General features: G+C 39.6%; 1 protein-coding gene across 1 annotated transcript in view; it reads left to right on the top strand.

The window, feature by feature from the left end:
- The window catches only part of LOC143032553 (hemicentin-1-like), a gene marked incomplete at its 3' end in the record, with an annotated part of 400,485 nt that overhangs the window by 134,425 nt on the left and 249,307 nt on the right, over window positions 1-16,753 (top strand). Inside the window, 5 exon segments of the mRNA XM_076197423.1 lie at window positions 2,596-2,690; window positions 5,240-5,390; window positions 9,569-9,687; window positions 14,779-14,928; window positions 16,143-16,274. Coding sequence (XP_076053538.1) covers window positions 2,596-2,690; window positions 5,240-5,390; window positions 9,569-9,687; window positions 14,779-14,928; window positions 16,143-16,274 — 647 coding nt within the window.

Here is a 16,753-nt window from a genome sequence, read left to right as displayed (position 1 = left end):
CCCTGTGGGGATACGGAGAGTAGGATGCCTAGTCCTATCCCGTCCCGTTTTTGTCGCCTTTTACGACTCAAGTGGAAACCCTCTGTGGCAGTATTTTTTCTCCCCTACCACAAGGTTCGGCGAAAAAGGAAATGTATATTCAGGGAAATTGTACAGGACAGTATTAAGAGTGAGGGGACAATAGAACGGAGGGCTAGTTGCAGTATAAAAAATAACATCATTTATCTATGAATAGAGATTTCCTCTATAAATGTTGTGTGAATTTGGTCCATAGGGGTGTCCCATATTGACCCTAAAGTATCAACTTTATGCTACTGACCAATTTTAACCTCACAATATCATGTAGCCAATACCCGAGACGGGGAAAGAACTTCAAAAGAACTGGAGTAAAATTTTGTTGTTTATATTATGACTGCTGCAGTCATGTGCTAAATAGAAATTCGAATGTTGGGGGCTCCAGCACTTGACGACAAGCTTAAGAGGGGGTTTACACTAGGGTCTAACGGTTCGTCGAACGCGGTTCGACAGACACGTGTTTAAAGTGATGTGTGAACATGTGAACGGGGTATTTGGTTGTCGAACACGTTGGTTAAACCGCAAATACCCCTTTCACACGTTCGCACATGACTTTGAACACGTGTCTGTCGAACCGCGTTCGACGAACCGTTAGACCGTGTAAACACCCTCTAAGCCTAAACGCGGATTGAGACGCAGGCGACACAGGCGATGCAGCACAGAGCATAGGCAGACTTCCTGTTGCTGAATTGAAGCACAGTTTGAACTTCTCTCTCGCTTGAAATGCGGAGTTGGTGCATCTAGAAGCATGTCAAGTGAGAAATATATCCAAACAGCAATAAGAAGTCTTTCATTGCTCTACCGCGTCCTCTGTGTTACTTGCATCTCAGTTTGCGCTTATGCTAAAGGTCACACAAGTTTTGTAAATCTAGGTTCACTGCAGATAACGACACAGTGGCTGACGCCAGGGGACTTTACTCGGCCGAGGGGGAAGTTCCCCCTCCCCCTCACACAACTAGTCAAATTGACACTTGAACGTTTCTAAGGAACAACAGATTCATATCGGCCTCTCGTTATACATGTTATAAATTATACATCTATATACATCTACATAACGTACAATATGTTTCATATCTCGTTATGCATTACTTCTACGAAACATGAATATTCATAAGTTTATATATTCCGTCTGTTTGAGCTTGTTATATACAAAGTTACCCGCACTAGTTACCATAGTTACCCATTTAATCTTACTTTTTTGTGCTCATAACGAATGTTTACAGAACCAAGCAGGAACGCACATTTCACGAAATAATTAATAAATTGACACATACATCATCCCAACCCCTTGATACAAAATTGCCTGCACTAGCTACTATAATTAACCATTTATTCTTACTTTGTGTGCGCATAACGATTATTTAGAGAACCAAGTGGGAACACACGGTCTTGTGAAATTTCATTAAAGGAAAAACCGAGCAAGTGGGTCTGCCCCACAACTTTTACTTCCTTCCATTTCACTCTGTCCTTCCACTAAACTCCCAAATCCCCCCTCCCTCCCTCTCCCCCATCTTATCTGTCCTGCCCTCTAACTTTAAAAATTAAAGGAAACCACATGTCTCACCGTCCGTCGCACTTTTCTCTTTCTGTCACTTATGTTCAAGTGACCCTTTCGTCGTTTGGTTACGAAGTGTCCCGTTTAGGTCTCCGAATGAGGGGAAAAGATACAATAATTCCTTTTGTTTATTTTTTCTGGTTAATAATCTTAACATTTACACAATTTAGTATAAAATCAAAAGTCCTTATGTAGTAGAATTAAAATATGCACAGTGCTAGTTGCCCTCACTCATCTTAAAAAAAGAAAAAGAAGTAGTAATTGTTTTAAAATATCGGACACCTTCCGCTTTGGCGAGACAATTGATCGGTCAGTCTCCTGCAGTTCAAAGTATGGGAACACAGAATGACTAAGCTCTCATGAACTGCAAACTATCCATTGACTTTTTTTTTTATTTCTTTAGTCTTCATCATCTAGATTTCTACCAGGGAAGTAGAAAGACATCTGTATATCCAACAGTGTATACACAATTCTTTTCTAACACGAAAAACAATCTAAGCTTGTATAATTAAGTAGTTGTCGTTGAAACATGTATGTGTTCGATTGTTTTATGATAATTCAAATGAGTAATTGTCAAGAAATGACCAGTTGTGCAAGCCTAAGCTGTCTGTTAAGATGAACCTACTAATGCTGATATATAACCTAGCCATTTGTCGTTTAACTACTTACTATCAGAAGCACTGTCAGAAGTTGTTTTGATAAATCTACTAATGCTGATAGTACAATCTGACCTTTTGTTATTTAACTACTTACTATCAGAAGCACCTTTTGTCGTTTAACTACTTACTATCACAAGCACTATCAGAAGTTGTTTTGATAAATTTACTAATGCTGATAGTACAACCTGACCATATGTCATTTAACTACTTACTATCAGAAGCACCTTTTTATCGTTTAACTACTTATCATGGCAAGCACCTTTTGTTGTTTAAACACCCATCCTAACACAATGCTCTCTGCTCCAGTATCTTGGCGAGCCCAGAGACGGAGGGGGAATACGAGTGCGTCGCTTCGAACGTTGCTGGGACAGCAAAAAGATCGATCAACATCTCCGTCAGTAGTAAGTACTCAGTTTCTACTGACCCACATAGTTCCTTTACATGGATCTCGGTGTTATGTAGAGCCTGGAAAGATATGTTTTATCTATAGTACTTAATGGTCTGCAATTTTTCGTTTGCTATTCGAGTAATGTAGACGTGATTATTTTTGAGTTTCATAATATTTCTCTCCTTTCCTTCCTTTATCGCCACACTATCTGGCTGGCTTCCATACTTTCGGCATGTCATCCAAATGTTGCAAAAAGTATACATTTTCATATTCTAATTTTCCTTGCTATGTATATATACTAAATTCATTTGGTCATATATTCAACACGCTCACAAACACGGACAAGTGTACGGGAACAAACGCGAGCGCGCACACACACACACACACACACACACACACACACACACACACACACACACACACACACACACACACACACACACACACACACACACACACACACATACATACATACATACATACATACACACACACACACACACACACACACACACACACACACACACACACACACACACACACACACACACACACACACACACACACACACACACACACACACAGTGATAGATACATGGAACAACTTAGATGAAAAAATAGTGTGTAAACACAATACAAGAGTTTAAGAACAAAATTGATCTTGCGAGATACAAAAACGGGTCATCACGAGCATAGCTCACCTTCCCGCGTAATACAACTAGGTAAATACACACACACACACACACACACACACACACACACACACACACACACACACACACACACACACACACACACACACACACACACACACACACACACACACACACACACACACACACACACACACACACACACACACACACACACACACACACACACACACACACACACACACACACACACACACACACACACACACACACACACACACACACACACACACACACACACACACACACACACACACACACACACACACACACACACACACACACCACACACACACACACACACACACACACATACACCACACACACACACACACACACACACACACACACACACACACACACACACACACACACACACACACACACACACACACACACACACACACACACACACCACACACACACACACACACACACACACACACACACACACACACACACACACACACACACACACAACACACACACACACACACACACACACACACACACACACCCACACACACACACACACACACACACACACACACACACACACACACACACACACACACACACACACACACACACACACACACACACACACACACACACACACAAAAGCAGAAACACAAAAACTAATAATTAATCACCATTTGCCTCCTTTGTCTCGGTTTTCACCATGCCGTCGAAAGATGGCGCGCTGCGACAAGCACAGGCCTGATTTGAGTCCAACAATATCGCACAAAAAATAAGGATGATGACTGCCTTCCATTAACACATTTCTATAGAATATGGGTGTAGTAGCTAATCTTGGAATTAGCTCTCATGATATAAATACCGTCTTCGTATCAACGAAACTATTTTATTATATAACAGAAGAAAATCGTCTCTACAAATGCGGCTTCAATAATCGAAACGGTTAAAGCCGCACCACCTTGGCACGGAAATATGGTTCTTAGAGCGTTGGATGTTAAGAAGCAAAATGGCTTAGACATGACGCCAGCATTTTCCCTTCTATTCTAGACGCCTCATTAATTTAAGTGAAGGGAAAGGAGGTTTAAGTGTTTTGTACCGGCTGGTACGGTTTCATTTAATCTGTTATCTGGTAAGTTACTTTTATTCCTCTTCGTGATATCTTCCTGGTAACGATGTGGTTTATGGAACTTGTTGTCTGCTTCGGTCATAACCTCCACCTCCACCTCCCCTTTGCAATTTTCCTCTAAAACCCCGGTCACACTATCACGACTCAGGTGAGTTCGTTTGAGTAGAAACGACTTCGTTTAAATTTTTTTATTTTTCGAATCTCCAAATGTCACCTTAGCGTCATATGTTGAGAAGCTGAATGACGAACTATGAGAAGTTAAATCTATACGAATTTTAGACACATTGATGAATTGTTGACTTAATGAAATCTGGAATACGGTAAGCGTTGTCGTCATCTAGGTTTTCAAATTCACAACATTTGACGAGAATCTTGATAGTATGATTGGGACTTTACTCTTCTTGTTTTGTTTGTTTTCGTGGCATCCTCTCAGTTAACCCCTTACCGGCCGAGTGACACTTTCTATTTGTGTTATCTACCTCCAAGCTATCTATTTTATTCATTTACTTGACACAGCCACTCCTTCGGCATTGAGGAGGAATTAGGGTCTTAAGTAGGTGACAAAAAAAAATAAATAAATAAAAAATAAATAAATAAATAAATAAATAAACAAACTAGTAAATAAATAAATGAAATAAATAAACAAATAAGTAAGTAAATAAATTAATAAATAAAAACAATAAATAGATAAATAGATAAATAGGTAAATAAATAAATATATATATTTTTTCTTTTCCTTCAAAGGCCCACCGGTCATCTTGCCTCCGGGTGACGAGGTCCTCTCGGTGTCTGCCGGGGAAGACCTGAAGCTGCCTTGCGAAGCTTCCGGCTACCCAGAGCCAGAAGTGCGATGGGACAAAGATCAATGGGACATTTCGAATGACCTTCATCACAGGTAAGACGATGTGCGGAATAGATGTAGAACTGATAACATTAGCATCGAAAATAGTCTCACACGAGACATAATGACAAGCTGTCAAAACAGATTTAGCGTAGAGGTAGGAAAAACCAATTGCGCAAGCCGCGTAGTCTGTGAATTGAATACGTTTCCCGCAGTGGATGGTTGTATTTAGTATATTCTGAATATCTTTAGATCCAGTTTGATAAATACGTTAAGAATATGTCATATACATATAGAAAACAGTTGGATACCGGTTGATATTTTCTCTCAACATAAGAAAGAAGGAGACTGCAAGAAACCATAAGGTCTACACTCGGCAGTTCCATGTCCATTACCATCTCTCATTCCCATCCATAAAGTTGTCTAACCGTTTCTTAAAACAACCGATAGTTTCGGCGCTAACTACATGGTTACTAAGTCTATTCCATTCGTTGATCACTGTATTGGTCAACCAGTTCTTGCCTATTCCCTTCTTACTATAGCTGCGACCAGGCTTTTCTATTACATCCGTGTCATCTCTTTGATAGTGACAAGATTAGTTCCTACATTTCATCGAAGCAAGTGATTAGATACTCTTCATTATTCTAGAGGCTACTATGTGCAATATAGATTCAAATGTTAAGTATTAGGAGGCCCATATACATACATATGCAAAACAGTTTCCCCTTATTAAGGGGATAGGGGTGATCAAGTCACAACACACACCCTCTATACAACTATCAAATCCCCATTTAACACACGATGGCAGTGCAGCGAAACACGGCACTTCGATAGCAGGGCCCAACAGGGGAACCTTATTACGTGGCGACCCACAACCCCCACCCACACCCCCGCAGTCCTCAACCATAAAATACACCCATCAAATCCCCATTTATCACCCCTTCCATATGAGTATCTCGTGGATAGTCACCCCTCTCCCGGCACGATGGCAGTGCAGCGAATCACGGCACTTCGATCGCAGGGACCAACAGGGGAACCTTATTACGTGGCGACCCCCCCCCCCAACACCCACCCCACCCACACCCCCGCAGTCCTCAACCATTAGAAAATATCTACAGGGCTGATGAGAAGATCATCCCTTTGGGCCGCATCATCCTTTCGTCCATTCACAATTTCTTTCATTTTATGTTTTACACTCTCTCTACTCTGCTCTACTGGCATTCCTCTCGCATCGAAAGCTCCCCTTGTTCCATCCATTCACCTTATTCTTGGTCTTCCTCCTGAGTTCCCTTTAGCCACAACCGATTTCCACACTCTTCTTGTCACTTTTTCTTCTTTCATCTTCTTCATATGATCAAAGCTCTTCACCACTGGAAATTGTCCTATAAGACAGCTTTCTTTCCATATCTGTTCTTCGCCTCACCTTCACATTCCTCACTATTTATTCATGTAGCAAGTGCCATATTTCTCGAACATTACTTCTCAAACATATTCAGACTCTTGCTTTCGCCTCCTTTAAATTCCAAGTTTTCATTTCTTACTGTGTCGTGGATATAATTACTCCATAAAACTTTGTTTACGTTTATCTTCATATACCTGTTCCTTTCAACATTTTCATTCCACCTGGACTTTATTCGCCATATACATTCCATAATTTATTTCCACATCCGCTCCGCTTTAATCCCTCCAGATTTTCAGCCTATACACTTACATTCAACCTACCATTCTTGTCATTCCTTGTGCATCTCTGGAAAGACGCAGAGTGCGGGGTGATCTAATAGAGATGTTCAAGTGGATCGAAGGCTTTAACAAGGGTGATGCAAACAAGGTCATCATATTAAAACAACAGGGCAGGACTTGCAGTAATGGTTATAAACTGGACAAATTTAGATTTAAGAAGGAAATAGGCAAGAATTGGCTTACTAATGGGGTGGTCGATGAATGGAATAAACTTAGTAACCATGTAGTAAGCGCTGAAACTATGTTGTTTTAAGAAACGATTAGACAACTTTATGGATAGTGATGACAGGTGGTGATGGATACGGAGCTGCCTAGTGTAGGCCTTATGGTCTCTTGCAGTCTCCTTCATTCTTATGTTCTTATGTTCTTATCTCATATATATTCCATAATTTATTTCCACATCCGCTCCGCTTTAATCCCTCCAGACTTTCTCCCTATACACTTACATCCAATCTACCATTCTTGTCATTCCTTGTACATCTCATTACTTTACTATTACCAACATTTACTCTCCATTTTCTCTCCCTACACGCTTTTTCAAACTCACCAACTGCTTCAGTCTCTTCTCAGAATCAGCCACAATCCCACCGTCGCAGTTACCATCTTACCACACCATCCATAAATACTGTATGTTGGACAAGCATGACACCACACATCACTGACTCATCCTCATATTTGTCCCATGCCATTCACTCGGTTCGTTCCCTAGAGCCCCTTCTGTTACACATACATGACTCAAGTGAGTTCGTTTGAATAGAAACAACTTAGGTTACAATTTTTTCTTTTTCGAATCTCCAAAGGTCAGATCATCTTTTCGTCATATATTTAGAAGCTGAATGACGAACTAAGAAAAGTTGAACCTAAACGAATATTAGACACATTGTTGAATTGTATTTAGGGAAGTCTAGAGTACTGGAAACGAAGTCGTCATCCAGCTTTACAAATTCATAATATTCGATGAGAATCTTGAATGTGTGACTGAGGTTTAACCTTACACATTCCTTACAACCCATTTAAAAACTTTTGACGATATTCAGCATACTTCCCTCTATCCCTTGCATCCACAACACCTCACGCAATTCTTCTGCATCCACCCTGTCGTACATCTTCTCTAAATTCATTGATTGATTGATGATTCGGTTTAAGGTCTTTAAGGTCACGAACTCCCCCTTTTAGGAGATTAGTACGGTGCCTCTTAAAGAGGACTTTGTAGTGTAGAATTTAATGAACCATGTCCTTGATCCAACTCACTGCCAGCAAAGTTCGAATTGCCGTCACCTCGACCTCCGCCGCAAGAGGCGACGCTCTAACCCGCTCGGCCAGCAAGAATGCTCCAATTTCATTAACCCACCCAAAAAGAGAGAAAGAAAAGAGGTTATCACCATTTCATAAGGATTTGCATATCCGTGTCACCCTAAATATTCGATCTGCCCACCCTCATTCTATTCACAGCCCACACTACTTTTCCCCAATTACTCCATCTGTTCCCTTTCTAATCCTCTCAATTAATACACGCCCATACACATCACTGACCACACAAACAGACTGGCCTTTCTGAAATTACTATATTCACACTTGACAAATTATACATTTCTACGCCACAAGTATTCTAGTAGCCCTGATTATTCTAAGACTGGTTTCCGTTCTTACAAAAACTAGACTAATGTTATTGATATGAATATTACCAGCATATGGTCTTTGAAACCTAGCCACAGAATCTAAACTTTATTTCTATGATGTATAGGTTGAATATACGAATTGATTCTGTGTATTGTAGCATTTATAGAAGTGTTTGATATTCATCATAAACAAGACGCATACCAATAAGGAAATTGAACAATTTATCTACTTTTTTTCATAAAATGTAGAATGAGGATTTCTTATAAGATTTTCTAAATAAAGACAATATCTTCATTGGTTTATATATATATATATATATATATATATATATATATATATATATATATACACATATATATATACATATACATATATATTCATATATTCATTCATTTATATACTAATCTGTTTATTTACTTAAATGTTTTTAATTTACATAGGTTTGCCAACACTTCCACAGGTTGATCTTTCGATATTTTGTTCTGGCTGACTCCATGCGATTATTTTTTCATTTGAGGCGGCGGGGAAGTGATCAAACTAAACAAAATTTGGGTTTCGATTGATCAAATTCACGTTTTCTTCCAATCCCACCTGTTAGGTAGATAAAAATTCCTTGCATGACACAGGATAGTCTTTAACAAGTTTCATTGAACGGAATGGATTAAGCAAAACTACAGGCAAGGCTTAAACAAAGTGCACATGTTGACTTAATGAAGAGATGTATAAATAGGTAGATAAATACAATTATGTTTCAATCAAACCTAAGGATTGTGGACCAGCTTCTTAGTAACATTAACGATGAAAGTCTAACAGAAGTCGATACGATAGTTTCCTAAGGATGTGCCATAATAGTGACCCACTGGTTTTCTCAGCATTGGAGAAGACTTCCTGCTCCTGAAGAATGTGACGCCAGAGATGTCTGGCATCTACATCTGTGCCGCCATCAACCGGGCAAGAACAGTCTCCAAGGCCTTCGACATCACGGTGAAGTGTAAGTTTGATATCGTTACCCAAAATTGGGGTATTCAAAGTATTTTTATGTGTAGGGAAACTGAGCTTATCTGTAACGCCATATCGTCCTTTGTGGGTCTGAGGTGTGACGTCATGTCGGCTCCAAACACATTTTCAATGTTTTAGATTTTGAATATTTTTTTTGTATTTTCTGAACCAATGTCTCGCAATTTGTTACCATATATTAGAAATATTAATCCTATAATTTTTACGCTTTCAATGCTATGGGAAATGAGTCACTCCTACAGTTTAGTCGTGCAGTATTCTTTGAATGGAGAATATATACAGTAATGAAAAACTGTTGAGCCATTTCTCAATTGTTCTATCCTCCTTTTCTGTAACCTTCCGTTAGTCTCTCTTATACCACTCCCTACGACTTTTATTCATCAGTTTCCCTTGGTACAACCCGATGTTTGGTATCTAGCGTTGGAATCTCATTACTAAGTTCATTTTGTATGTACTGAATTGTTTTGCTTGTATATAAACAAACACACACAAACATACGCACACACACACACACACACACACACACACACACACACACACACACACACACACACACACACACACACACACACACACACACTTTCAACGAACGGACGGCTTGAAGAACGTTCTGAAGAAAAGTGCCGATTGTGGATCCCAACGCAAAGAGAAGTACCTTTTTGTATTTGCAGGGTGGGGGGAAATTGCTCGTGAGGCAGTAGGTAAGTAGGAAAAGAGGAGAAAGGGAGGGATTGCTGGGGAAATGGAAGGAAATGAGGATGTGGAGGACTTGGCCCAGGCAGACGGGCGTAAGGTCAACATGAAACGACCACCGGACCAGCTCAGTGATGACGAAATGGCAAATAAAAATGTAAAGATTAGAAGTATAGAGAGGAGCAATACAGTAGAAAGTGACGAGAATATGTTCCAGGGATTTAAAGAGGGTGGGGGGGACACAACCCCCCCCCCGACTGATAAGACTAGAGGAGAGAGTTGATAAGGTGATCGAGGACTTGGAACGTAAGTTAGGTAATGTAGACTCCATTTTCCAGAGAATTGAAAGGTTGGAACAACTAGAGAAGGCTAACAGAAACTTAACTGAAGAAGTAGAGGACCTAAAAAGACAGTTAGGAAATGTAAAGGAGGAGAATGAGAAATTGAAGAAGAATAGTAATGAAAACAGAGAGAAAATAGCTACAGAAGCTAAAAATTGGAGAATAACTCAAGAAGGGAATAAGGTTTCATTCACTGACATAGTCAAACAGCAATTGAAAGAACATAATGAAGACTCAGTTATTAAAGTGATGAGACAGAAGGAGAACATAGTAAGAGAATTAGCTGACAAAAAGAAATGTATAATTATATTAGGAATGGAAGAGAAACATAACCCAGATAGAACCGCAAGAATCAAGGAGGAAAATGAAAGAGTAAGCAGTTTATTAAAATTAGTCCAGGAAGATGAACCAGAAATTATAAAGGAAATTGAGGAAAAATTCAGACTCGGAAAATATAGTACAGATAAGACCAGACCAATTAAGATTAAATTCAGGTCACAAACAACGGCAGAGAAAATTCTATCCAAGACAGGGAAACTAGCAACAAATGATCAATATAAAAAGGTATGGATAAAAAGAGAAATGAATAAGGAGGAAAGAGAGGCAGAAAAGCAGAAAAGAATTGAAGCTAAGGCAAAAAAACGAGGAAAGAACGGAGTCAGAGAAAGAGAGATTCTATTGGAGAGTAGTGAACATGAAAATAAAGCAGTTCGACATACTAAAGAAAAACATAAGGGAAACAGAGAACACAATGGAAGTGGCAGAAAACTAAGAGTGTCTTACACAAATATAGATGGATTGATAACAGGATTGAATGAACTGAATGATTATTTGAAAGAAAAAGAACCGGACATAATGGGAATTGTAGAAACAAAATTAAAAGGCCCACTACCACCCAACAGTGTAGGACATGATACATACAATTATTGGATTAGAAACAGAGAGAAAAAAACAAGGGGGTGGAGTTATGTTCCTGACTAAGAAGGATATAAACGTGAAAGGTGTCATATATGGAAAGAATACAGTAGAGATGATTATGATAGAAGTGGAAGACCGAGATAAGAAGAGCAGAAAATTTGTGATCAATTATGTGCCTCCGAAAACAGCCTCATGGGAGGAGAGTGAACATAAAAGTATGTTAGAGGACACAAAGATAGCATTAACTAAAATAATGGAAGACGGAGGAAGAATAGTTATGATGGGCGACTTTAATTGCAAAGAAATCAGCTGGGAAGAAATGACAGTAAAGAGTGGTGATGACTCATGGGGAAATGCTCTACTTGAGATGATTACTGACCATTCAATGACACAATGGATACAAGAGAACACTAGGTATAGAAATGAAGAAGAACCATCGAGATTAGACTTAATAATTACATCTGAACCTAGAATAGTGGATAAGATTGAATATAAAACACCAATAGGTAAAAGTGACCACATATTGATTGAACTGGAACTTAATGAAGAAAAATATATGAAAAGAAATGAACAATATAGAAAAGGAAGAATGATGTATGAAAAAACAAACTTTGATAAAATAAGAGAATTCTTCCAACAAGAAAACTGGGAAGAAATATACAAAGAAGAAACATCAGTGGAAGAGAAATGGAATATTTTGACAAAAATTTACAAACAAGGAGTGGAAAAGTATGTCCCAAGACAAAAACAAGAAAAAGAATATGTAAAATGCTGGTACAACAAAAGTTGTAGGGAGTTAAAAGACAAAAGAGACAAAGCCTGGACCAGATGGAAAAAAGACAGAAAACCTGAAAAATGGAAAATATATACCAGTTATAGAAATGAATATGTACAAAAGTGCAGAGAGGAAAAAAGAAAATATGAAAAAGATGTTATAGAAAAGTGTAAAGATCAACCAAAACTATTCTACAGATTTGTAAACAATAAACTGAAAAACAAACAAGACTTGGAGAAATTAAGACAAGGAGGAGTTGAATACACTGAGGAAATGGAAATGGCAGAAATTATGAACAAACATTTTAAATCAGTGTTTACAAGGGAAAATATACAACCTGAAGAGATTGAGTGGAAGGAAAAAGTCCCCCCTATGGAAGAAATAGAAGTAACAAAGAATGAAATATTGACACACTTGGGTAATTTTGATGTCAGAAAATCGCATGGGCCAGATGAAATAGCAAACTGGATTCTGAAAGAATGCAGGAATGAACTGGCAGACAAAATACATAGCATAATAAGCAGTTCCTTAAAAGAAGGAAAAGTTCCAGAAGATTGGAAAAAAGCAAATATAGTACCTATATATAAAGGAGGAAATAAAGAAGAACCTACCAACTATAGACCAGTCTCTCTAACAAGTACAATAGCAAAAACATGTGAAAGAATTATCAAAAGTAGATGGGTAAAATACTTGGAAAAAAACAACGTACTAAATCCAAGGCAATTTGGATTCAGACAAGGACGATCATGCGTCACCAATTTAATATGTTTCTATTCAAGGCTAATAGATATAATACAAGAAAGAGATGGATGGGCTGATTGTGCATTTCTAGACCTAAAAAAAGCTTTTGACAAAGTACCACATAAGAAGTTGCTTAAGAAATTAGAATATGAAGGAGGAATACAAGGTAAATTGCTAAATTGGATGGAAGACTTTTTGCAAGAAAGAAAAATGAGAGTAGTGATAAGAGATCAGCACTCAAAATGGAATGAAGTAATAAGCGGTGTCCCGCAGGGAACAGTTCTGGCCCCAATAATGTTTGCTATATATATTAATGATATGGATGAAGGAATTGAAAGCTATATGAGCTTCTTTGCAGATGATGCAAAATTACTGAAAAGAGTGAAAACTGAAGAAGATTGTGAATCACTACAGAGAGATCTAAATAAAGTACAAGAATGGAGTAGGAAGTGGGAGATGGAGTTCAATACAAAAAAGTGTAGTATAATGGAATTTGGAAAAAGCAAAAACAGAATAACAGGATCATATAATTTGGGAGAAGAAGGAATAAAAAGAGTAGAAAATGAGAAGGACCTGGGAGTCATTGTTATGAATAATATGTCACCTGAGAAACATATAAATAAGATTTTTTGGAGAAACTTATAATTCAATAAGAACAATCAAAGTGGCATTTACATACCTGGATGAAGAAATGGTGAGGAAAATCCTAATCACCCTGATAAGACCAAGATTGGAATATGCAGCAACGATATGGTCACCATGTACAAAAAAATGTATAAAAAAACTTGAAAGAATACAAAGAGCAATTACAAAACTGGCACCAACACTCTCAAAACTATCATATGAAGAGAGACTACAAAAACTTAAACTACAGACACTAGAGCAAAGAAGAGAGAGAGGAGATTTGATAGCTATTTACAGAATCATGAAAGGCATAGAAATTACTGATAGAGAGAATCTGATAAAATGGGATGACAGAAATACAAGAGGACACGGAAAGAAAATAAAAAAAGACAACTATAGAAGAGATTTTAAAAAGAAGAGCTTTCCTCACAGAGCAATAGACAGTTGGAACAAGTTAGATGAGAAAGTGGTGTGTGCAAAAACAATACATGAATTTAAAAATAGTTTAGATAAAATGAGATATGAAGACGGGATCCCACGAGCATAGCTCCCCTTCCCGTAAAATACAACTAGGTAAATACACACACACACACACACACACACACGACTCGGTGGCGTAGTTGGTAGAGTCCCAGACTGTCAGTATGGCGGTATCAGCGGTACCTGGTTCGAATCCTGCCCAGGGCTGAAATTATTTCAGTATCGCTGCTCTTCGAGTTGTTACTTCAACTCTAGTGAGCGGGGAGTTGAGTGTGTGTGTACCCATAGATCAGTCATACGAGCTCTGAGCTCTCTTCCGGGAGGGAAATAGCTGTCGATCACGAGTCAAATACGTGATCCAAAGACCAAGGTGAATACACACACACACACACACACACACACACACACACACACACACACACACACACACACATTGAAAAAAATATTACCAACACACTAAAGACTATTCCTGGACATGAACGTATGATTTCAGATCCTCCCAAAATAAAAGAAGAGGAGATCGATTCCCCGAGGAAGAGCTTGGTGGAGGGTGAGGGATTCTCGCTCCCCTGCCCGGCCGAGGCCAACCCAGCCCCGGACAGAACTTGGACGAAGGACGGACTCGGCATCGATACCGGTGACGGTGAGTGACATATCAAGGCTCGAACGAAAAAAAACAAGGGAAAGAAAAAGTCACAAGAAATATGATTTTGGCTAGGAAAGGTTATAGTAAATGGATTAGGTTAGGTTAGACTAGGCTAGGCTAAGTTAGGCTCAAGTAAGCTAAGTTAGGTTGGAATTGGTTAGATTATGTTAGACTTGGCTTGGGTTAGGATTGGTTAGATTACAACTTTTTTCATGTGACTTTTTTTTTTAGGATTCTCTAAAAGGTGAGGAGCTCACTCCTGAAGGCGCTTAGCTGTAACCAAGGTCATTATTCTTGTCCAGCGGCTGCCGGAATCGAACCTGGATCCGCGTCATGTGCCTAGGGGAAAGAGAAAGAGAGAGAGAGAGAGAGAGAGAGAGAGAGAGAGAGAGAGAGAGAGAGAGAGAGAGAGAGAGGGAGAGAGAGAGAGATTGAGTGAGTGAGTGAGAGTGACAGAGTGAGAGTCAAAAAGAGTCAAATATAGTGTCAGAGATAGGGTGAGAGTCAAGAAGAGTGCGAGAAAATATAAAGAATTCGGAGGAGGAGGTGGAGGAAGGACGAAGACGAGGATGAAGATGCAGAAAGGAGTCCACGTGCCCTCTGCCGCCAAGGAGAGAAAGAGAGAGAGAGAGAGAGAGAGAGAGAGAGAGAGAGAGAGAGAGAGAGAGAGAGAGAGAGAGAGAGAGAGAGAGAGAGAGAGAGAGAGAGAGAGAGAGAGAGAGAGAGAGAGAATTGACACGGGGAAACATGAGCGCAACTGAATGACTGAAACATTAAAGCCTCTGGAGTGACGTCATCGCTTATCTCGAAAGCGCTGTTTGGAATGAAGAAATATATTTTCGTCTTATATACAAATTAATTCTTATTCTTTCATACGTTTTCGTCTGATATGTATCCCGTTCTGAATATTAACTTCTGCTTCCTTTTCTTTTGTCCTTTTTTTTTCCAACATTCGTCATCACCATCGTTCTAATCTCCATCATTCTCTTCCACCACCATCCCCTCACATAACCACCTTTTCACAAAACCTTCCCCATCTATCACCCCCCTACTTCCTTACTTACTCCCCTTGCAAATCCCTCATTCCCCCTGCATCTCCCACATCTCCATACACTCGCCCACCCTCTGAAACTCCCTCACCTAACTCTCAATCCTCAACTCCCTGTCATGTGACCGTGTAACTCCCTCACTCCCCAACTCCCTGTCTGCAGCAAGTCTGACGGTGACTGAAGAAGGAACTGTGGAGGTCAATCGCGCCGCCCCCAGGCATTCTGGGTCCTACACTTGCAACCTGGAAAATCCATTGGGGAGGAACTCCATCAACTACGAGGTCAAAGTCTTAGGTGAGTCACACTGGGTGTTGACGAGATCTTTGATACATAAATCATTAATTACATACACACACCTACACACACACACACACCTACACACACACACACACACACACACACACACACACACACACACACACACACACACACACACACACACACACACACACACACACACACACACACCTATGCACACATACCTACACACACGCAACTACACACACACACACACACCTCGTGGCGAAGTGGTCAGAGGTCCCGGCTGCCACTACAACGGTCCGGGTTCGAATCCCTCCCAGGGCTGAAATAATTTCAGTATCGCTGCGCTGCGGATTGTTACTCCAACTCTCGTGGGCGGGGAGTTGGGTATGTGTATGCGTGTAAGATCACAGCATTACCCATAGATCGGTCATATATGAGCTTTGAGCTCTCTTCCGGTACTGAAATAGCTCTCGATCACGAGTCCAACATGTGATTCAAGACCATGGTTA

The sequence above is a fragment of the Oratosquilla oratoria genome, chromosome 1, assembly GCF_046742065.1.
Source record: "Oratosquilla oratoria isolate Oo_2021 chromosome 1, ASM4674206v1, whole genome shotgun sequence".
NCBI lineage: Eukaryota > Metazoa > Arthropoda > Malacostraca > Stomatopoda > Squillidae > Oratosquilla > Oratosquilla oratoria.
The sequence above is the reverse complement of the archived record's forward strand: the minus strand, read 5'-3'. Positions and strand labels throughout refer to the sequence as shown.